This window comes from Lissotriton vulgaris, chromosome 1_2, assembly GCF_964263255.1.
Source record: "Lissotriton vulgaris chromosome 1_2, aLisVul1.2, whole genome shotgun sequence".
In the NCBI taxonomy this organism is placed as follows: domain Eukaryota; kingdom Metazoa; phylum Chordata; class Amphibia; order Caudata; family Salamandridae; genus Lissotriton; species Lissotriton vulgaris.
Genome location: NC_141686.1, coordinates 185,272,771 through 185,296,527, shown reverse-complemented (window position 1 = coordinate 185,296,527; position 23,757 = coordinate 185,272,771). Strand labels below are relative to the sequence as shown.

Genomic DNA, 23,757 nt, shown 5'->3' with positions numbered 1-23,757 from the left:
GAATACCAAAATAGTAGTAAGTTCAGGATTGAGTCTTAAGTTCATTCTGTGAATCGGGCCCACTGTACTTAGCAGAAACATATTATGCATAAACACCTTAGGCATAAATCACAGTTAGAACTGTACCATAGTACCACTACCTAGGTGCATACATCACCTCAGGCATAAACACATCATGCACAATCTCTGGGCATTCTGCCCTACCAGCACCGCACAAATTACCCAGGGCCAACTGGCCTTCCTTGACGCCTGTCTGCCCTGTCCCACATGCCCTCTGTCCAAAAGTCAGATGGGGCGATGGTTCAACTCACCCTGGTTCCTTCATTGCGAACAGAGAAATGCCCCCGTCATTGCAGCTGCCTGCATTCTCGCGATGCAGCTGAGAAAATCAGCCTTGGCACCACAGTGCCTCTCAAGCCCCACTCCGGGACTCTAACCAAGGTGCACCCTTAGTGCAGCTACCCGCGCTCTTGCGGTGCAGCTGTGAAAGCATAAGCACTGACACCAACCGTGCCTTGAGAGCCTTAAGAGCCCCCCTTACCGGGGCTCTTCTGGTACCACCCACAGCATCAAGAACACTCCAAAGCTTCAACCCCACTTACCGAGGCCTCTGACGAGCAAGGGACCTCATGGGACCTCACCTTGCGTCACCCGGTCTTCCCCACTGGGACCGTCGAACCACGGGGACCCGTCTCTGTCTTCACAAGATGGGGGAGGTGGATATGGAGCCCACAAGGCTCACTTGGGCCTGAACTCCGGCGGCAACGTCCACCTGGATTAGTCCGCAGCTCACGAACACGACCCGCCCACAACCAAGCAGCTTTCCTGACTTCTCGGATGCCGCTTGTGGTGGGACAACACAAATGTGGGGTGGGCTCCTGCTCTCCTTTCCTGCAGCATAGGGGAATCCCCAAGCCGGATTTCCCTCAGGATAGTGTGCGGACCAGTGCTTTGGGGCCCAAAAGCTCCTGAGGTGCTGCTCACGCCAGTGGTGGAATCAGCAGCAGGACCTATCAGCGTTCTCCCCAAGGCAAAGGGTTGAATCTAGCAAGGATCCTACGCTGGGTCCAAAGGTACACCAGGCAAAGTTGGGCATAGCTGGGAGCAGGCAGGCCATCTCACAGGGTCCTCCAGCAGAGGGGCAATCCCTTGTGGCAGTCCCTCCTGGGGCCCAGCAGGTACAACCAAGCACCCAAAACAGCACACTGACATGGGGTCCCAGCCCCATTATTTACACTGGGTTTGTCTTTGCTCTGTCCTGGCAGAGGGCTTGGGGATCCAGTCCTAACTGGTTCTGGTGGATACTGAAGCACTTTCTGTACAGGGCTTCCACCCTCCTTTGTCAGGTTGGGCTCTGTCCTCAGACACACCACAGGGGGTGGAGCCAGCATTGAACCAGGCAGGCACAGACCCATCCAGGGCCAGGGACTACTCCTCCCAATACTTTGAATGTAGATCTGCCTATTCAGCCTAGCGCTTATTCACCCTGCATCCTTCATATATATTTCCTTCTTTCTATCTAATGGATCTTTTTTATTATCCGCCTGATGTCGCCATTGTTGTCCAGTAGGTACTCACAACACTTTTGGACCGCTACCTGATGTATTCTGCCTTTCTTGGCAGTCAAAATTCTCATTCAAACTGGTTCTTTATACGTTCAATCCTCATTGTAGTCATTTATCTGTGGGCATCTTGTATATCATATGACTATTCTGGGATATCCTTAGTGGTGGTGATATTATTCCTAAGCCTTTGAGTATAGTAGTGACCCAATTGGCCATTCCCCTTGCCTCATCATAACCTTGCTTGCTCTAGACACATTACCTCAGGCAATTGATCATGGCACATCCTGAGCCTTACAAAATATAGGTTTCAAGTTTCATCCCAACCCCATGTGGGGGATCAGAGGGGACACACACTTGGCACACTTCACTGCAGTACTACATTCACCACATCATAAAGTATGTAAAACAATTTTCTTTTCTTTATTTTTGTCAAATGATATATAGTAGTTGGATCCTATGCCAACGATCACAATGCCATATATCATTACATTCACCCCTTCTCTGTGCCTTGAAGCTCAGCAGGAGAAATAAAAATAGTTAGGAAGTGCATTCGCAGCTGAATCTTGATCCAGTACACACAAACACATTCCAATAGTTCTCTTTGAAGATTTCTTTAACATTAATTCAAACATATTATGCACACCCTAAATGTACTACCATCATTGAAATGGAAAATAGGTTCTTCAAGAATTGAGGCAAGGAAAGCACTAAGGGCATGAGAGTTCACTGTCTTTTTTGTCATCTCTCAAATCTGGAACTAACATTTTAAGAAGCATTAACGATTTTATGTATTAAAATACTAATACTACTACTACTACTACTACTACTACTACTTCTACTACTACTACTACTAATATTAATAATAATAACAATTTTAATAATAATAATGATAATAATAGAATCATAATAATAATAATAATAATAATAATAATAATATATAATTATAATCAAAGTACTTGACCATTAAGATATTGAATAGCTTTCCTGAACATACATGTTTCTGCTACAACCTGTTGAAAGTGGGATAATAGTTTTGATAAATCCCATGAGTACAACTGGTTTGCACTAAAATGTAACACATCAAAAGGCCCCTGATGCATATCAGGCATGTTCTGCCGTTTAAAGTTTCTTTGTATCAACACACCTGAAACTCTAATGTACTAGTCATAGAGACCATGTAATAGAGAAGAGTCTTCATCTGCACAGTCAGGTGCGAGGAGCCAAAGTTCAGCGACCTGATCTTTAGAACTCAAATTGTTAATCAGGTAATGTATCTAATCCTTTTTATTCCAGCACAACTATCTCAACTCTTAAAATAAATTATAATCATGTTTTTTCCACACTGCAGTTTAGAAGACATATCTAAATGAGACAATTAAATGCAGAAGCCATCATGGTGGATGGGAAAGAAGGATCATCATACATATTTTTTTTTAATCTTTATTGATCATTTTGTGTGCAATAATACAATGTGCTTTCTAATAGCACTAATTACAACTTAAACATAGAGCAAACTGGTGGAAAAGTACATATCTGTATAGTTGAAATCTGGAGTTAGAAGCAAGTGGGAATTATGAGAGAACTACAACCTTGACCGCATTGTGTATATTCAGCAGTCTTAACAGGTGCTTTGACTTTATACAACAATCCCAATCTTGTCATCTATCAAGGGGAGTAAACCCTTCTATGTTATTGGATGTTAAGTGAAATGTCCCTTTTAGGTGGGTCACACAAACCTTTCACTCAACACTCAGGTTACCTTTGCCTTTGGTTGGATCCATTCCTTTCTGAGCATTATCAGCATCTACAGTGTCTGCCTTACTATGCAAGTACGCTTGGTATGGCCCCCATATGTTGTAATGGCCTTATGCTGGCCAGAGTCGGAGAATTGAAGGTGCCCACTTGAGAGTTACAAAAGGTCATGCCGTTTGCCATTCCGACAGCTTCGTAATGGGCCCTTTATCCAACAAATTCCCCTTCTTCCCATTAGGAGGCCTAATGCTACCAGGCACCTATATTTTTGTGGTTTCTGGCAATCAAAGCCTAGCAATGCCACCAGTTGCGTTTCTGGAAGTGTCAATCCCACTCTCTCCGGGAGTGTGTTTGTCACTGTTGCCCAGAAACAATCAATGCCGGGGCTGGACCAAGCCAGAAGACTATATTCAGCACCCTCGCTGCCACGTCTCGGACATCTAGCATCGTTTTGTAGACACTATTTAAATAATCATGCCGGTGTATAATATACTCAGTTAAGGTATTTAAAATGGACCGGTCGGTGCCTGCCATTTTGTGATGATATTTTTGTGATCTAGCAACAGTATGTCTATTGTTTATCTATTGTTTACTTTGCCCAAATCCAAATGCTAGTCCTGTCGTGCTTTTGTGCTTAACAGGCTAGTTGTTTGTCTCATAAGTTTGTAGAGTGGTGAAATCCCCCGGCGAGTGGTTTTCGTCTGATGTAGGTGTGTCAGTTGAGCTATGTCCAGCGGTTCTGACATATCAGGATCAAGTAGTGTGTGCAGTGATTGACATGCCCTATGATAATTATACCTACTGACTGGTGTCATAACAGGTATTGAAGCTTGGGTCCGTTCCCAAGTATTAAGAACCCCATCAACGAAGAAGTCTCCCATAGTATGTATTTTCAGTCTGCGCAATGTCTGCAATACTGCCTTATCTGCACTTGGAGGGAACCATGCGCACCCCTCAATTGGCAACTTCAGCAGTAGAGTAATTTAGACTGCATGCGATCCGTGACCTAATGAGGTATCTTTTGATGCCTATTGAATCAATTGTATGATATTTGCACTAGGCGGTGCTTAGAAGGTATCACAGGAGTGATAAAGGGTCAGCGTCCTCTCTCTCCATATATAGGTGAGGGACGTCTGGTGGACCATGTATCTGGTGGAGCGCATGCATAGCCTGCGCTGCTCTATAATATATCTCAAGATCAGGTGTGTGAAATCCGCCAGACATATAGGGTAGGCTCAGATTAGTCTGCCCAACATGCAGTTGTTTTCCAGGCCAGGCACGTCAATAAGGTTCTTATATTGTGGAACATCATTTTGGGCAGTGATATAGATATATTGGCAAACAGGAATAGGAATCATGAAAGGATAATCATTTTTATAAGGGCTATCAATTAAAGGGGAGCTAAAAGCACCTCTCTATAGCTTCTGCTGAGTGTTGTACTGCTCTCCCATAGTTTTCACGTATTATCACTTCAGGGTCAGTGTGAATCCTAATCCCTAGGTAACATACAGATTTGGTAGTCCACGCCAGCGGGAACTCCAGTTTAGTGTCAAGTCACCACTTTGCGAATTACTGGGGTAAAATTTGGTTTGGGGTCACGTACATACAATAACTTGTCATCTGCATATGCAGAGATTATCAAATTTCAGTTTGGGATTCGCTCAGAGCGCAAGCGAATAGTTCTGCAACTAGGACAAATAGAAGCGGCGAGAAGTGGGCATCCTTGTCTTGTACCTCTTGTGATCGGTGTAGGAGCAGATAGCATCCCGTTCATGTGCATCCCGTTCAGGATTAGTTTCATGTAAATATCACCCACACCCACCCACCACAGCACCACCAGCATGCAGTGCCATTCAACTGAAGAAATCACTTTTTCAGCATCTAAAAATACTGCTGCAGCGTGGACTCCGGGGTCGATTTGAGAAATTGTGACAGAGAGAGTGTGCAGGTTGCTGCTTAGTGAGCGCAGAGGAACTAACCCAAACTTTTCAGTTCTTATATTGAGGGGCTAACCTGTTTGCTAATATTTTGGTGTCAGTTTTCAGCTGGGATAGTTGTCTGTAAGATGAGCACTGCTCAGGGGGCTATTAGCAGTGCTTACTGCATAGTTGGGTAAATAGAAACAATTCCCAACAGGTATCATGTAAGGACAATTTAAGTAATGTATGCAGTCTGCAATACAAACTTAATAAACAAGGAGTCACTGAAGTTTTTAGAACAAAGGCAGTATTATTCACCAAATAGGCACAGGGAGAGGTCTTTCACATGACTGCATACATTACTTAAATTGTCCTTACATGATACCTGTTGGGAATTGTTTCTATTTACACGACACACCCATCCCAACGTGGTCTATGGGTTTTCTCCTGTTGTTCTTATACTACTGCATAGTTGGGGGCATACAACGCTCTCCGGCCATTGCTTCAAATAGACTAGCCATGTGGGGAATGAGCTTGTATTGGAATGCTTTATAGTAGGCAACAGTAAGGCAATCTGATCTAGGTGCGTCTAGCTGGGCATGTCTTTAAGTGTGGTTGATATCTCTGTTGGCTGAAGTGGGGCCATCAGTCTTTCCCTGTGGGTGTTAGTTAACCACTTCATGGCAATATGGGATAAATATTGAGAGGTGACTTTGTCTTCTCATGTAGCTCGCAATCTGTATGACTCAGGGCCTGATTACGATGGTGGACGGACTTCAGTCTGGTCGCTGCTGTTTTGTATTTGGCACCTTTCGCCTACATGGCAGTGGTCCCAAAGGGCAAATTGCAATGCGACTGCCACCGCAAGACAAAACAGACACTCCACACATATCCCTGCACTACATCTCAGGCACCACTCGGTTCCTGCGATGCCACTCGGTGCACCCCCTACATAGTGCAGGGATATGTAGGGGGGCATTATAGGTGCCCCTCCAGGTCCTGGGTCTGTTGGCCAGGGGCTAAAGGGGGCCAACTAGAGGCCTCCAATGTCCCTATCTACTATCCTTTTTATGGCAGGTTCACAGCCGTAAAAGGGCCAGCATAAAGAAACATTGAATGCCTACAGTGGTGCCTGGTAGGCACAGCCACTGTTTCAGGCAATACTCTGCCGCCAATGGACCGACGGGCTCCTTGAGCCCATTTGATCAGTTGAGGTCAGTCTTCCCGACCTCCACACAGCTGCCCACCATCCAAATGTGGTACAAAAGGGGTGGTGATGGACGGAGCATCTGAACCAATCAAACACTCACACCAAGTCAACAGTCATGGGTTTAATCCATCACCGTTCTTTAGCCCACTCTGCCAAACCAGTTCAGACATGGCAACCAGCAAGTCAGTCTGACCCTGTGCCTCATGGGAACAGTCCAGTCCGGTCTGCCAAGCCATGCCTTCCCTGGACCGGAAACAAGCTTCCGAGGACCAGTTTCAGGAATTTCAGCCGTCTTCAGCCCGGCTTGCTTGAATCCAGTGGCAAAGTGAGCAAGGGACTCACGTCTGAGCATACCCAGCCAACTTATGGAGAACAAAGCGGTACAAAAGGGGGTGGTGATGGACGGAGCATCTGAACCAATCAAACACTCACACCCAGTCAACAGATCTGGGTTTAATCCATCACCGTTCTTTAGCCCATTCTGGCACCCCAGTTCAGACATGGCCACATGCATATCAGTTTGACCCTGTGCCTCATGGGAACAGTCCAGCCCGAACTGCCAAGCCATGCCTCGTCTGGACCGGAAACAAGCTTCCGAGGACCGGTTTCTGTCATTTCAGCTGTTTTCAGCCCAGCTTGCTTGAATCCAGTGGCAAAGTTAGCAAGGGACTCACGTCTGAGAGCTGCTCGAATTTAGGATGCAGGCGCTTCTCGAGTATTGTGGACATCTTTGGGGGCCATAATTACTATTTAGCTCTTACCTGCACTATAATCGTCTTGCCACCCGCATTTTGCGGGACTTAGGTCGAATCAGGGCTTGTTGGAACCGCATCGCGGCGTTTTGGTCGCCATCTTAGGTGTGGGTAACCAGGAGGTGCCAATTAACAGGCGCCATCTTGGATGAGGGGCAAGAGGTTTGCCTCGCAGGACTCCCGCGCTTAACGGCCATATAAGATGTGCCTCCCTCAAGCGCGCAGCGCAGGCGTGCAGCGGGCGCGCCGATGGCGCTGAAGGTGCGCCAGAGGTAAGCCCGTTTGCGCCCGTTCGCTCACAGATCGCGACTAGCGCTAGCTATGCTGCCTCTCCGGCCCAACCTCGTCTAACCTACTCCAGAGCAGAGATTATTCAGCTCGGTCAACATCTCCCGGTAAGTAATCTGCCGGGTTCTACCATCAACAACTCTGGGGTGCTGTCTTGTGGTTTGCTCAATGTTCGGTCTCTCTGTAAGCATCATGTTGAAATCGCACTCCTAATTGACTCATATGGGTTGGATGTGCTCTTTCTTACAGAGACGTGGACTCGAGCAGACAGTGAGGTAGAACTTGGGCTGGCCTGCCCTTTGGGTTATAAAATAAGGCATAACCCTCGTCTGGGGAGTAGAGGTGGAGGTATAGGGCTTATCTTTAGATACTCTGGCCTTCTCTCAGTTTGAGGTAAAGGCGGTCCAAGGATTTGAACGTATGGGCTTCTCTCTTAAAGGACATAAAGGAGTTTTGCAATCCGGATTGTTATTTTATAGACCACCCAGCAATGCATTGCCCAAGCTACCAGAACTGATTGACTTAATCTATGATATTTCTAATACTCATGCCAGATTAATTATTTTGGGGGATTTTAATTTGTGGCCTAACGGGCCTTCTGATACAGCCTATAGAGAATTGGGTCAGGCCTGCAGCGACCTTCAGTTGCAGCAGCTGATACTCTCCCAGACTCACCTGAAGGGCCATGCCCTAGACCTGGTTTTTGCGGAAATCACACAGGTCGTGATTAGGGATATAGTTACCCAATGCTGGACGGATCACGCTCTAGTCCATTTCTCCCTATACCTAACCGCCGACTCCTTCAGAGAGAGTGGTTCGGGGCCTACCAAAGTCAGCAGGCAATGGTCCAAACTTCTGAACAATACTGGTCCACCTACTCTGCTCTCTAGAGGTTTAATTTTGGAGGGGAATGTGGAGGCGAGCTATTCCAGTCTGTGTCAGCAAATTACCAACTCGCTGGACAAGCTGATTCCCCTACGGAAATCAAATGATAGACGTAGGCCTGCCATGCCATGGTATTCCAACAACCTTCTCCAATTGAAACTGCGGTGCAAACAGGCAGAAAGGGCATGGAGGAAGCATTAATCTGAGTCTGCTAGATCCCTTTTCAAACAAGCACTGCTGGACTATAAAGCCCAGATTAAGTGCGCTAAAGCTAAATATCTAGAGGATATGCTGCTGCAGGCATCCAACAAATCGCAGACCGTGTTTAAAATAGTTAAGGACCTCTCCAGGCCGACTTGTGCGGCAAACAACATCCCGGCCTCACAGTCCCTATGTGATACTTTGGCAGCTGCCTTTGAGGACAAGATTGCCATTATCCTGAGAGGACTTTCTAACTCAGGTACTCCCTGTCCCTAGTCATTAGCTGCCCATGCACCTACTCTCATTTTAGGTGAGTTAGAAGAACTGACAGGTCATCCACGGCTGGAGAGTTTTACTCTTCCCCGTTCGATGATTTCTGTGCTCTAGTAAATGGCGTGTCCTCAGGCTCTCCCCTTGACCCACTACCCCATAAATTCTGGACGTTTTTTCAGGAGGAACTCTTTCGCCCCCTCTATTCCATCTGTAATCAGTCTTTTAGTACTGCCACGGTTCTGGAGTGTTGGAAGCTGGCAGTGGTCTCCCCTCTCTTGAAGAAATCCACACTTGATCCCACCTGTCTGGCAAACTATCGGCCAATCTCGCTGCTTCCCTTCCCGGTTAAGATCATGGAGAAACTTGTGACCCAGTCTCTGTTCATCTTTCTGGAAAGTAAAACCTGTTTGGATGTGGCCCAGTTCGGCTTCCGGCCGGCTCATGGCACGGAGTCGGCGCTGGTGGTCGTGCTGGATGCTCTTCGCTTGCGGGTCGACAATGGCCGGGCAGCCTTCTTAGTGCTGCTCGACATGTCTGCCGCGTTCGATACGGTCAGCCACTCCGCTCTCATCAGCAGGCTGGAGGATATTGGGGTAGCGGGATTGGCACGGGATTGGCTAATCTCATATCTCCAGAATAGACACCAGTTGGTAGCTTTACCGCCTTTCAAGTCAGGCACCAGGAGAGTAGGGCAGGGTGTGCCCCAAGGGTCAGCGATTAGTCCTATTTTATTTAATTTGTATCTTCGTCCCCTGATTAGTTTGATTAAGTCCTTCGGCATCTCTGTGATTAACTACACAGATGACACCCAGCTTATCTTCTCCCTTAAAGGAGAAGATGCTCTGTCCAAGGAGACTTTCCATCGATGTATGACTGCCACTGCAGACTGGTTGAGAAACAATTCTCTCCAGTTTAACGGTTCAAAGACCGAGGTACTGCATTGTTCATCTGACCGTACCCCGCGTCCTTTACCGACAGATTTTTGGCCTTCATCCTCCTTGGGCACAGTGGTGGCGGCGGACTCTGCTCGCAACCTGGGAGTTATGTTCGGCCCTAATTTACAGCTCGATGGTTTTGTTAACAAAACCATTTCTACTTGCATGATGCTACTCCGCACTCTGCGAAAAATTCTTCCCCTGCTTCCGGCTCAGGCCAGGCCAGAGGTGGTGCGTGGTATTATCCTTAGCAGGATTGATTACTGTAACGCACTGCTTCTGGGGGCACCCAGCACCTTGATTAGCAAGCTGCAGCGTACTCAAAACATGGCAGCGAAGCTCGCTCTCTCCAGGCCGCGCGTAGCTTCCTCCTCCCTCGCGCTAAGAGACCTTCACTGGTTACCAGTTCAGCAGCGAATCTGCTTTAAAGCATCCTGCCTGGTCTTTAAGGCTTTGCACGATCAAGGACCAGTCATGCTGCAGAAACTTTTTTCGTGGTACCATGCAGCGAGACCATTACGCTCCTCCTCGGCATGTCTGGTGGTGGTTCCGAGAATCCAGAGACTACGGATGGGTGGCCCCTCCTTTGGATACGCAGCTGCCAAACTCTGGAACACCCTCCCCCTGTCTTTGAGGAGTCTAAGAGTATTTCCATCTTTTAAAAGGGGTTTAAAAACCTACCTCTTCCCTAGAGCAGTGTAACAGTGTGATTGTGTATCTGGTTCAGTAGAGTCAAAGCACCAGGATACCCTTTGGGTGACAGCTTGCGCTATACAAATGTGCAATACATACATGTGCAATACATACATACCCTGCCAACTTACGGCGCAAAAAAAGTGGTACAAAAGGGGGTGGTGATGGACAGAGTATCTGAACCAATCAAACACTCACATCCATTCAACAGATCTGGGTTTAATCCATCACCGTTCTTTAGCCCACTCTGCCACCCCAGTTCAGACATGGCCGCCAGCAAATCAGTCTGACCCTGTGCCTCATGGGAACAGTCCAGCCGAACTGCTAAGCCATTTCTTCCCTGGACGGAAACAAGCTTCCGAGGACCGGTTTCTGGCATTTAAGCCGTCTTCAGCCCGGCTTGCTTGAATCCAGTGGCAAAGTGAGCAAGGGACTCACGTCTGAGCATACCCTGCCAATTTATGGCAAATAAAGTGGTACAAAAGGGGTGGTGATGGACAGAGCATCTGACCCAATCAAACACTCACACCCAGTCAACAGATCTGGGTTTAATCCATCACCGTTCTTTAGCCCACTCTGCCACCCCAGTTCAGACATGGCCACATGCAAATCAGTCTGACCCTTGCCTCATGGGAACAGTCCAGCCCGAACTGCCAAGCCATGCCTTCCCTGGACCGGAAACAAGCTTCCGAGGACCGGTTTCTGGCATTTCAGCCGTCTCCAGCCCGGCTTGCTTGAATCCAGTGGTAAAGTGAGCAATGGACTCACGTCTGAGCATACCCTGCCAACTTATGGTGAACAAAGTGGTACAAAAGCGGGTGGTGATGGACAGAGCATCTGAACCAATCAAACACTCACACCCAGTCAACAGATCTGGGTTTAATCCGTCACGGTTCTTTAGCCCACTCTGCCACCCCAGTTCAGATATGGCCACAGCGCGCCAAATGTGGCGCGCTGTGAAGGTGGTTCAGATGGCGGGAGATTGCCACCAAAAGACTATAGGTGGTGGTGTCTCAGCCATCGTAATCATGCCCCCAGTGTAGTATGTACGAAATCGATACACCACTTGTGCAGCGCCAAGTCTGGGCTTGCCCCCCTCATCATATATCATTGGCACTTCAATTTTTCCTCTGTTAGGTTGGATCAGGTTTACAAGTGTGAAGCTTGGCTTTTCTCCCTCCCCATATATTATGGCTGCAGCATACTTCCCTAATTGAATTAACTAATATTGGGCTAATTAGATATATTCTTCTAGCTTAACTTTAATCTGCACTAGGATCTGGGGGCTAGGGGCCCGATTCACAGAATGAATGTAAGACTCAATCCTAAACTTACAACTATTTTGGTATTCACAGAATGCACTTACTACTTTTGGCATTCCCAGAATGAACTTAAGACGCAATCCTAAACTTACTACTATTTTGGTGTTCACAGAATGCACTTACTACTTTTGGTATTCACAGAAGTTAGGATTTTGTCTTAAATTTGTCTTAAGACAAACTTAAGACAGACTAAGTTAGGATTTTGTCTTAAGTCTGTCTTAAGTCTGTCTTAAGTCTGTCTTAAGTTTGTCTTAAGTCTGTCTTAAGTCTGTCTTAAGTCTGTCTTAAGTTTGTCTTAAGACAAACTTAAGACAAAATCCTAACTTCTGTGAATACCAAAAGTAGTAAGTTCATTCTGTGAATGCCAAAAGTAGTATGTGCATTCTGTGAATACCAAAATAGTAGTAAGTTTAGGATTGAGTCTTAAGTTCATTCTGTGAATCGGGCCCAAAGTCTCGCAAGTGATGACTGTTCAAGTTTCCTCAGTTCCTTTTCCAGCTTCTGCATCCGGTTTCAGATTGACTGTCATACTCCAGCATGTTTAGAGATTGTAATACCTCAAATGTGGGTGTTAAAGGCCTCCAAGAAAGTGCATAATTGAGGAACACTGCCTGAGTTAATACTGAAATATTCATCAATAGCCTGCTCGAGTTCCTCACGAAACAATACATCTAGGAGAAAATATTGCGGGTAGCACCAAGTAAAAGCTTTTGGTTGCAATTTGTTTATCCTCAAGTTAAGCATCATAGGGAAATCATCTGCATAGGTCTTAGGGAGGTGTTCACAGAGATCCATGTAAGGCAATAAGCTGTGGGATATTAGCCAGTAGTCTATACGTGTAGGAATGTCTTGCACAGGAGAGTAGTGCGCGTATTCCCTACCCGGTGGGCTACTATACCACCAGGCATCGACTATTGTGATTATAGCGCAGGAGGATGCTGACGGTTTCCTCAGGAGTCCTCTAGATCTGTCTAGTTCAGATGATAGTATACAGCTACATTTTTATGTGTAGTGAATAATAGAACTGCAGATCTTCAAAGTTGGGCCCATAAATGCCCATAAATAATGTCTCAAAGTGTGCCTTGCTACAGTGGGCGATCACATATCTCCCCTACAAATCTGAGTGTATCTTCCTTAGTCAGATACCAGAGCCACGCTGGGCCCACACCAGTACCCCGCAAGAGTGTGACGTGAACCCCACTGGAAGACATTCCCCCTTCATCCTGCATTGAGAAAGTAGTCCAGTGTGAGGGGGCAAATGTTTTTTTGGGAGTATAGCTACATCCTTTTGGTGTTGTTGTAAGAATAGTACCACTTTGCAAATTTTATGTGTACCTTCCTGCACATAAACAATCCTTAATGGCTATTTGTGACTTCTGTGTTTGCTGCATTCTTCAGCATACATAGATGTACCAAATTGTCATTATTTGATAATTGTTTATGTGCAGGAATGAAGGGATGCCTTCCTGCACATAAACAATGACCAATGACTTTTTGCTCTTTCTTTGTGTGCTGCAGAATGCCCATTGCATGCCCCTTTCACTTAGGTACCTGAATGAAAGGGTTGTATATTTAGAAAGCAGCATTAAGCCACACAAAAAGTGGCTTAGCATCACTTTGTACGTATATGGTGTTAAATTCAATTTGACTGGCGATTTGATGTCAACAGCTTTAGCTCCAAAGCAGACTCAGTCTCCTGCCAGTTCTCTTAAGAGTAAAACAGTCAAAAGTTTTCAAGTCCCAGCTTGTACTCCAGCCTAAGGTCCAGGACCTGATGGGTACTACTTTATGGTTAGAGCTCACTCTAGCCGAAGCTGGCAGCAGGGTCAAGGGTAAGTCCAGTTGGTACTGGTCAGCTGGGCAGTTGCAGAAAGAGAGATCTCTCAGAAACTGTATCGTAAATTGGAGGTTAGCCAACTGATCATTAGATTCACTGCTGATATCTAGGGTTTGAGGCATGCAAGACATGCCTTCCTACAAATTCTTCAGACATCAGTTCTGATCTACTAAACAAATTGAATCCACCCACAAGAGTTTGGTGATGGTCTAGGGTTGGATATGTGTCCTACATGAGTGGGAAGCACATTGTGTTCTTTAAATACCCCTCACACACCAAAAGGGCCCTTGGTGTCATGCTCCATCATATAGGTCTTTGCGCCATATACGGAAGGTGGCGTGCTACTATGTAACCACTATCGGTGACATGCATCAATAAAACGTTTTGCGATTCCTTATTAGCGATTTTTAAGGAATCGCAAATAAGGAATCGCAAAACGGGATGCACGATTTAAATTGCATAAAATGTGCGATTCGGTAAAAATCGCAATTTTTACCGAATCGCAAATATTATGCGAATTCCAATGTGCGATTTCGCAATTCCCATTGATTCCTATGGGCCAAAAGACAGTTCTTTGCAGTGGGTTTGAAGTGTGGTCTTCAATGATCCACCCTCCGAGTAAATGTTCAGGTACAGAAACACTAGTTGGTCCCGTGATGTGGTGCTGGTAAAATTGAGGAAGAAGTTCTGCTGGTTGAGCCACTCCATAAATTGTTCGGTTGATGGGATGTCCCCTTCCCAAATGATCAGCACATCGGCAATGTACCTCTTCCAGGTCTTAATGTTGTGCCTGAAAGGGTTATCCTTATGGAGAATTTTGCAAGTCTTCAGATGTTGTACATAGAGACCAGGCAGGCTGGGAGCAAAAGTGCTCCCCATGCTGGTCCCATGTTTCTGTAAGTAAAGAGTGTCTTCATACAAGAAAAAGTTCTTGGTTAGGGCCAAATTAATGCATTCCATTACTAGATTCCTTAGTGTTTGGTACTCCCAAGGGTTAGAAAAAAGAATATCCTCAATAAAGTTGAGTGTTTCATCATGGGGCGGACTGGTGTACACACTCTACATCGAGTCCCAAGAGTAGTTGTCGCTCAGGGTCAAAGGTCTGGTCTTGTAGTAGCGGTAGTACTGCTTTTGTGTATTTCAGGTAGGTGTTAGTTTGTTGCATCAGGGGCGGAGGAAGGCGTCAGCAAATTTAGACAGGGGCTCCAAAATTGAGCCTATGCCCGAAATTATCGGGCGACCTGGTGGTTTTACCAGGTCTTTATGTATCTTGGGGATTGTGTAGAAACATGGGGTCCTAGGTGATTTCTGGATCAGAAACTCAGCTCCTTTTTTGTGTGCCACAGCTTCTTCCACTATCCCTGTGTTCTGGATTCGTAAGGATTCTGTGAGGTCTTGCTATAGAATTGCGGAGTTCCTGCTGTCTCCCAATAATCTCCTGCACTCATTGTCATAGGCCGTTGCCGTCTCGATTACTATTGCCCCGCCCTTATCGGCTGGTTTGATGGTGATCTCTTTGTTGTTTGTTAACTGTTGTATGGCTTCCTTCTTCATTTTGGTGGCATTCTGAAAGGGAGTCTGGCCATCCGTGGTCATTTGTCTTAGGTCTTCCTTCACTGCCTTCTCAAACGTCAGTAGTTCCACTGGTAGTGAGGAGTCTGGTGGAGTGAAGGTTGAGTTGAGCCGTAAGCCTGTATCTGATGTTTCAGTTGCGGTGGTACTCTTCTCTTTGAAGAAAGGCCGTAGCTTTAGTTTTCTTATAAATTCTTGCATTTCGTCATGGATCTTGAATTTGTCCAGCCCTTTTGTGTATACAAAACCCAAGCCTTTTTCTAGGACCCTTCTTTGAGTATCCATGAGTTTGAGCACTGTGATATTCACCACTAGTTGCCCCTCTTGCTGGTGGACGCCTAGTTGTTGAGTGAGCCCGTCAAGCTCCTTGCCGAGACGTGTGGGTCCTCTGTTCTTACATTTACCAGTTCACATTGTTGCCTCTCCTGTTTCTGCCCCGTCTGGGTCCTGGGTGTGATCCTAAAAAAGGCGGTGGCCCGTAGTAGCCATAATCGTAATCGGGTGCCCATTGTTGGTGTGTACTCCCCATTGGTGGAGGTCCATATGTATAGTGTTGGAAAGCAGGGGGGCCTTGGTAGTTACCCCATCCTCTTCATCTCAGATTATACGGTCTTTGGAATTGTTGATTTCTGGTTCTTAAGAGAGTTCCTCTTGCTTGAGTAGGAACCATTAGAACTGGTGACTGAGGTGTTGCTGTCTTGGTCACCGTTGAAGTCCTTTGGTACATAGTCATTCCTTGTGTATGGATAGGCCCTCTCATGGGTGAAGCGTTCCATATTCTTTTAAAGTTTGTTGAACTTACTTTGAGAGTGATCTAAAACCCCGGCATTTGTTAATTGAGTTATTCCATGCGTTTTTTCAACACAGCATGGGATTGATAGGTCTTCAGTTGTACCTCCAATTTTTGGATGTCTATTTTCAGATCTTGCGCTATCCGGGTGGCAGTCTTTATTATCCGAACTAACCAGTCTCTGGTACAGTGCCACGAAATGAGTGACCAGTCCTTTTTGAATATCTTATCGTTCTGAAAACGGAATGGTTTGTTGCGAACAATCAGACCCTGAGGTGCCCCATTGGCCCTCAGGTATTCTGTCATGAAAAGGCCATGCAGTGCTGTTTTAACCTGCGTTCTTCTTAGGTTGGTAAGTTCATCCCAGTCCGTCCAGACACACTCTCTCTCCTCTCCCTCCTCTGGTAGTTATGCTACTCCTTCAGATCCACACAGGTCTAGAAATGTTCTGAGGAGAGGCCTGTGGATTCAACTTTTATGCAAGCCTGTTAAAAGGGGTAGGCCTTTTCCCACCCCTAAGTTAGTGTTGGTCAGTTCCTTTCCCCTCTACTGGGTTTAGTGCCAGCCTAACTTGAGAGTACAGGGAGGCCCATGTGTGAGCTGCATAGCCAGTGACAGTGTGAGCTTTCTTTGAATTCAGGGATGGACTGAGTACAATCCCCCCAGTCCAACCTGTTAGGGAGAGGAAAAGGCCATTTGTCCACTCATATGGCAATATATATATAACCCCAGGGGAGCCACAAGGGTCAGGTGGCACTGGTCCCTGACAGAAAGGCAGGACAATGTCAACTTTCTAACAGTGTCTTTTCCAAAATGGTGATATCAAATGCTACTACCATTAAATTGTATCGTGCAACACTATTAAAATGAGATCTTGAATTTAACTGATGGTAAGTGCTATAGGGTGTTATAATGTAACTCATTGTTTTGGTATAGCAGAGCCAGCTTTGCTATAGTCAAAATCAGCATTTTACTGCTAGGAAATGTAAAGCATTAAATATACATGTACTACCTTGTTAATGCAATGCGCCTCACCCAACAGGCATTTAAGCCCTACCTTAGTGGTGACTTCTAACTACTAAAAAGGACGGTTTAGGGCTGTTATAAGGTTTATTTTGCGAGGCTGAAATGGCAGTTTAAAACATTATACCCATAATACAATGCTACTTTAGAGGGTGACACAATGAATGCTGAAGCCCCCTGATAATATTTAACTCAAATGCTCTGGGTTCCATGTACTAGGGACATACAGGTAAACTAAAGGTGTCAATCAGGTATAGCAATGTTATCATGTTTAGAGAGAGGAGCATAAGTGCTTTACCACTGGTTAGCAGGAGCAATGTGCACAAAGGCCTATTGCCAACAAAAACGGGTTCAGCAACAGAAGGCAAAATCCTGGGCTGAACCTAGAGAAATGGCACATTTCGAACAATGTGGATTGTGTGATTATACATATGCACCACTGTAACATTGCATCACTATGCTCATGTATTATTATAGTACTATACAGTAACATAAACATAACATAAAGATGTCTTGGGTTTTGGATCACTGACATCCGTATGTCTCCTTCACCCTTGTTGGTTTCAATTCCCCCCTTGCCTTCACATCACTCTCTCTCCCACTCCTTTACCAGATACGATCCTTCTTTCCTTGTTTATTTCACTGAGAAGGTAGACTCTTATGGAAATGTTGTGTATGTATGAATAGCGAATGGATTTATTCATTTTAAAATTGTGAAAATTGCATTCATTTGCATAATAATAACCCCATCTTTCTGCCAATTACTTACATTTCTTTTTCTTCCTACACATTATTCTCTGCCAGTTATTGCAGGTGCCCAGGAAACTTGCTTGTGTGCTAAAGGTAGCTGTGAAACCGGCTGGGTTCAGTATAAAAATGCGTGTTACAGGCGATTTGATTCAAGGGTTTCTTGGCTTGGAGCAGAGGTAAGTCCTTTATGTATAGATTAAGAGGCCCATAACATATTCAAGACATCCACAGAACCATAACTACTGGACCTTAAATCCAAAACCTTTAGAGATAGGATAAACCATAGGGAACCTCCCAACTCCTCCAGACCCTTCAAGCAAATATGAATTGAATTCCATGTTTCTGCTGCAGATTACATACACAATTTGTAATAGCTTTCTAACCCTAAACCTCATTAAATGTAGTCTTCATATGTTGCATGAAACACAAAAAACTCTGTCCAGTTTTTGATTGTTTGTTTGATTTGTGATTAGTGTTTAACAATATAATTGCATGGTAATTTCACTCTGCAGAATAACCTCTAAGGCCTCTTGTCTCCCATGATGTAATTCCCCAGTTTGTTTTAAACCTGCAATTTTGAGTGATTCACATTATATGTCCTCATAACAGTTGGATGGATCCGTATCCCTACCATTCTGAGCGGCACTGGATGCATATCTGTTTCTAGTACCCCACATTATGGTTCCACACATGTGCAGCTTCATTTACTGCAGTATTATTGAGTCCAGAACATAAGCAGAATACCTGGAGTCCTGTTTAATTTATATCCTCTGTCTGATGACTTCATTCCCCCTTTTTGAGCAGATATAACATGGGCGGTATTGGGGTAGCGAGGAGCAAACGCTGGGGTAGTGGTTCATGCCCTGATGACACTTAATTGACTTGAATTAATGTATTGCTGCCAAATTGCATTTCCACATGCATAACAACTAATGTGAATCAATCCATAAACCCTGATGTAAACACAAAAAACTGGAGTCTGTGGGCCCGATTCAGAGATAGAACTTAAGACTCAATCCTAAACTTACTACTATTTTGGTATTCACAGAATGCACGTACTACTTTTGGCATTCACAGAATGCACTTACTACTTTTGGTATTCACAAAATGAACTTACTACTTTTGGTATTCACAGAAGTTTGGATTTTGTCTTAAGTTTGTCTTGAGACAAACTTAAGACAGATTTAAGACAGACTTAAGACAGACTTAAGTTAGGATTTTGTCTTAAGTCTGTCTTAAGTCTGTCATAAGTCTGTCTTAAGTCTGTCTTAAGTTTGTCTTAAGTCTGTCTTAAGTATGTCTTAAGACAAACTTAAGAAAAAATCCTAACTTCTGTGAATAACAAACGTAGTAAGTTCATTCTGTGAATGCCAAAAGTAGTGAGTGGATTCTGTGAATACCAAAATAGTAGTAAGTTTAGGATTGAGTCTTAAGTTTATTCTGTGAATCGGGCCCTGTGATCTGATACTTGGTAGGTCAAATATCTCACGAGGCTTCATAGAAACATCTACATTTGAGAATGGGGTTAACATTAAAGCATCGATGAATGAATTCATGTGAACAAAATGAAATCAAGAGCTACTGTGTAGCTCTTGAAGATATGCTGGGAAAACATTATAGTTTCAGAATACAACTTATAGTTTCTGTAAGCCTTTTTACATGTTGTGGTGGAAGCGTGGTGGACCAGTGTAAGTTCAATCATTGGTGTTTCAGAAATATCCATACAGTATTATACCATGTCCTCTACCACTTTAAGCTTGTGCTCTGGCTTACAGAAAATGGCACATGTTCTGTAGATTTAAAGCTATCAAGTTAAAGCACAATTTGATACCAGCGAATTTAGAATAGTAACTGGAAATCTCACTATGAAGCTAGGGTGAACATGTCAAACCTTAAGTAGGTGACTCATGTTAGACCGGACCAAAAATGTGCTCAACATCTCTTTAAGCATGCTATTGCACCATGTTGTTTCAGTGAGTTCTATATGACAGAATCAAAACGTGTTCTGGCAAGAAGATTCACTGTAAGAAGTATTGTGATTAGTTGCAAAGCATCAAACGTCCTCTTATTAGAAACCAAGCACGTCATTGTAGTACTCGATTCTCTCAGAATAGTGAAACACAGCAGCTATTGTGTTTTCTTCTAAAAAGGAACATACTTTTATTACACTACTGAATACAATACATTAAATTACAAACATATACATACAGGTAGCTGGATATATATTTAGTGATGCGTCCATATCACTTTGCAGCCTTAGTGGTTCCTGAACCCAGTAATTGACAATTCCATCCACCTGTACGGGAAGAAGCAGCACATTATAAGGGAGTGTAATTACATAGAAGCCAGGCTTGCTGATTTTTAATGGTGTCACCACATGAATAATACCAGTCACTTGTTGTAAGGTAATATTACAGAACCATTAGAATCACTAGGAGTAGTACCAGAATGCAGTAGTTATAATAGTGAACTTTGCGTTTTCAAAGTTTTAAATTATGTATTAAAATTTGTTGGAAGTAAGGTGTGTGGATGGAAGAGCATGCACCCTGTCCGAGTAGGAGCCACAATGTTAGTCAGGATAAATCATAACACAATATAAATTATCCTCTGCTCACCCTCTGGTAGCTTACCAGAGCAATCAGGCTTATTTTAAGAGGCAATGTGTAAAGAGGTTGTATGCACCACTTAAACAGTAAAACAGTGAAACAGTGGAAACAATGACAAATAAGCCATTACAGTTTAGAAACATAAAGTAAGACTTTATAAATAAGACAAGACAAAAACAAAGAAAATCAACTATGTAGAAGTTGAGATATAAATTTTGAAGGAATAAATGTCAAAGTAACGCTTAAAAGCAAATTGCTCTTAAAGGGGTTAACTGGTTGTGCCGGACCGGGATTAAGTAAAAAGTTCAGGTAGACCACGAGGGAGGGAGGGCCGAATGCAGGCACCAACTTAGACCTGCTGAACAAAAGTACCTTGATAATAGGTATGCATGGACAGAGAAGGGGTGCAGCCAAGTGATGCTTTTGCATTCTCTGATGCAGCATGGGCGATGTGACGAGGCCTGTGAGCAAAGCTCCGATCATGCATTGCAGCAAGACTAAACGCGATGCGACAACTCCAGGTGTAATGTACCGACCTGATTCCAGCGGCAGCAGATGACACATAGATAACACTGCAGCAGGCCCCTAGGTCCAAGCCCAAGGGTCCAGGACTGGGTTAGCACCTCTTGGCAGGACAGATTCACCAGCAGATGAGCCTAAGGGTTGGAAAAGAAGAGGCCTAAGTGTTTTGTGTCCCAGAGACTTAAGCAACATGAGGCAAGCCAGCAAACCCTTAGAGTTACTCTGGGTTCAAGTGATGCAGGTCCAGTACTTCTCAACCAGTCAGAGAGAGTGTGGCAGCAACAGGGCAACACAGTAAGGGAAGATATCAGCATCAAGAAGATCCAGCAGAGTGGCAACCCTTTAGCAGCCCAGTGGTTCATCTTCTTCCTGGCAGAGAAGTCACAGGTTCTCAGTATACTACTTTGGTTGGGTAGGAGACCCAGTACATATACCCAAATGTGCCTTTGAAGTGAAGGTGACTTCAAAGAGGGATCTTTGAAGTTCACAAATTCCTATCTTCCCAGCTTGGCCTTCATACTCTCAGTGAAGGGTAATCAGCCTTTTATGTTGGGTCTGCCCACTACCTATTGAATTGTAAGTGTCAGCCCTTCTCCCCAACCTGCCCAGGAAGAGCCCATCGAACTGCAGATGTATGTAGCTGGGTACTCAGACACACACATCCTCCCTGTGTTTGTGGCTGTTTAGAAGGAGTGTAGCTGTCACCCACCCCAAATGTGTACTGGAGGCAGCCTGTACGGCACACACAGCTAGGAGCAGAGATATAAAACAAGCATTTCTAAAATAGTAATGGTAATTACAACATTACAAGTAAAGAGGGTGTATCCTTGTAATTCCAAAGATATAAACCATAAAGCAGATACTTTTTTTTAATCTGGAATTACAGCTTAAAAGCATGTTAAGGGATTCCCAGTGTTACCCGATGAGAGAAGTAGGCCTCACAATAGTAAAAACGAATTGAGTTGTTGGTCACTACCATGACATGTAAAATCTAAGAGTGCATGTCCTACCTTTTTCTTACACAGCAACCTGCCCTTAGGGCTACATAGGGCGTACAATTGGCCTGTGACATAGTTAAGGGGGTACTTTTGTCGTTGGCACAATCAGTACTACCGATCTACTAGTTGCTGAATTGTACAGGTCTAGTGCACATGTAGTGCACTTTTCTAGGAACTCATAAGTGAATTAAACATGCCAATTACAATGAAGCAATAATACCATTGTTGGGGGAGACAGCAAAAGCACATTAGCACTATTTGGCAGTGCTAAAGTGTGCAGAGTCCTAATTCCAGCAAAAACAAGGTTATAAATGTAGAAAGGAAGATAAAAGGTGGGGGGAGACCATCCTAAGGCTGTCAGGTCTACCAAAGTTCAATATGTGTATCAGTCTTTGTTTTATATTACCCAAACTGCCATTGCAGCCATAGAAACTAATGCAAGTGGTCATTGCATGTCAGAACCCAAGAGCAGAAGCTTCACCTTTCTCGGGGTCAGGGTTTCAATTGCCTGGAAGAGGTAGGTTGGTATTGTTAAATAATTCCAGGGAGGTGCATAATGTTGGTGGTGCCTGTGTCCCTCTTTTTTTCAAATCAAATGTTATTGTTTTTTGTTTCATGCAAAAGGACCCAGATGGTCCATGTTCATACATGGGACTTTGCAGGATAAGACCCCAAAAACATGTAAAATCCAAACGTATGCACAGAAAGCCCCCGGCAACTGCCCCTCCGACTCCAATGCAGCATCTAAAATCTTATACAGTGTCAGTTCCAGATCGTGTTGCATTACCCAGTATTTCTTTGCCATAGTGTCTGAGGTCAGCATCTAATTGTAGTGCTGTGGCTCCTAGAACAAGCCCGGAGAATCTGCCCACCTCTACCAAATCTTCTGATGTTTCTGAGGAGAGTTCTCTAGCCTGAATTACTGCTATTTTGAGTCTTGCACTTCAATGCTCCCAGAGACTGTGGCGCACTGGTTTTCCACTGTCGCGTCCAATGGCGTTTATAATGATTTCTGCCTTTTCCCTCAGTGATGTGGAGGAGAAGCAGTTTTGGGACAAATGAAATGGGTAATGCTAGATCTGCACCCAAACAAGACACCACCCCCTACCAGATCAGGTCAATGCACTGCCGCTTCACACAATATATATGAACATGCCTTTCTCTGCCTCACAATGGAGGCATATGAAAGATCCTTTGAGACCCAGAAGCCAAAAGTGGCTTCTCATATAGTATGCTATATGTAAATATTTTAATTGGATCAGTTTCAGGCAGGAAGATATCGCCACACCACCAGGGGCCTGCTGAGCCTCTGTCCAATCATCTGCATATACATTGTCAATGTTGGCTTGCCATGCCACTCAGAGGGCATATATCATAGTGGAGCTGTTAGTGACCAAGGAGCGATTCATTTTGGAAATTGTACGGCTATCTAAATCACCCATTAGGAGGTTGTCCTCTAGCACACTGAATTCCGGGAGATCTAAAAGGTTGCACACATAGTAGGAGATAGCATCACACAGCTGCAAGAATTGGTAAAATTGGCTGCAATGCATCATGATTTCAGATTGGAGCTCCTGGAAAGATTTAAGCATGATGAAGGTCGCCCAGTGAAGAGATGGCATTATGATCCTACCCCAAGAATCCCATCAGCTTAGCTACCTGTGGGAAGATGATGCCTCTCCACAGTGGCGTCTTCCACGTCAAGCGCCCCCACTAGACCATTTTACGAAGGGATTGTCTCAGTACCTGCACCACTACTCTTGTCATTGGGAGGAGGGTGCCCATGTGCTTCCTACTATAAAGTAGGTCCAGTCCAGAGATATCACCCATCACCCACCTCTTGCTGGAATAGGATGGGTCATCC

The 23,757-nt window shown here is 44.7% G+C and overlaps 1 protein-coding gene across 1 annotated transcript in view; it reads left to right on the top strand.

Moving 5' to 3' along the window:
- Positions 1–8,659: 8,659 nt before the first annotated feature.
- Positions 8,660–23,757, top strand: part of LOC147734860 (galactose-specific lectin nattectin-like) — a 67,524-nt gene continuing 52,426 nt past the window's right edge. The window contains exons 1-2 of the mRNA XM_086952514.1: positions 8,660–8,831; positions 17,822–17,943. Of these exons, the coding sequence (XP_086808640.1) occupies positions 8,660–8,831; positions 17,822–17,943 (294 nt within the window). The remainder of the gene's footprint in view (positions 8,832–17,821; positions 17,944–23,757) is intronic.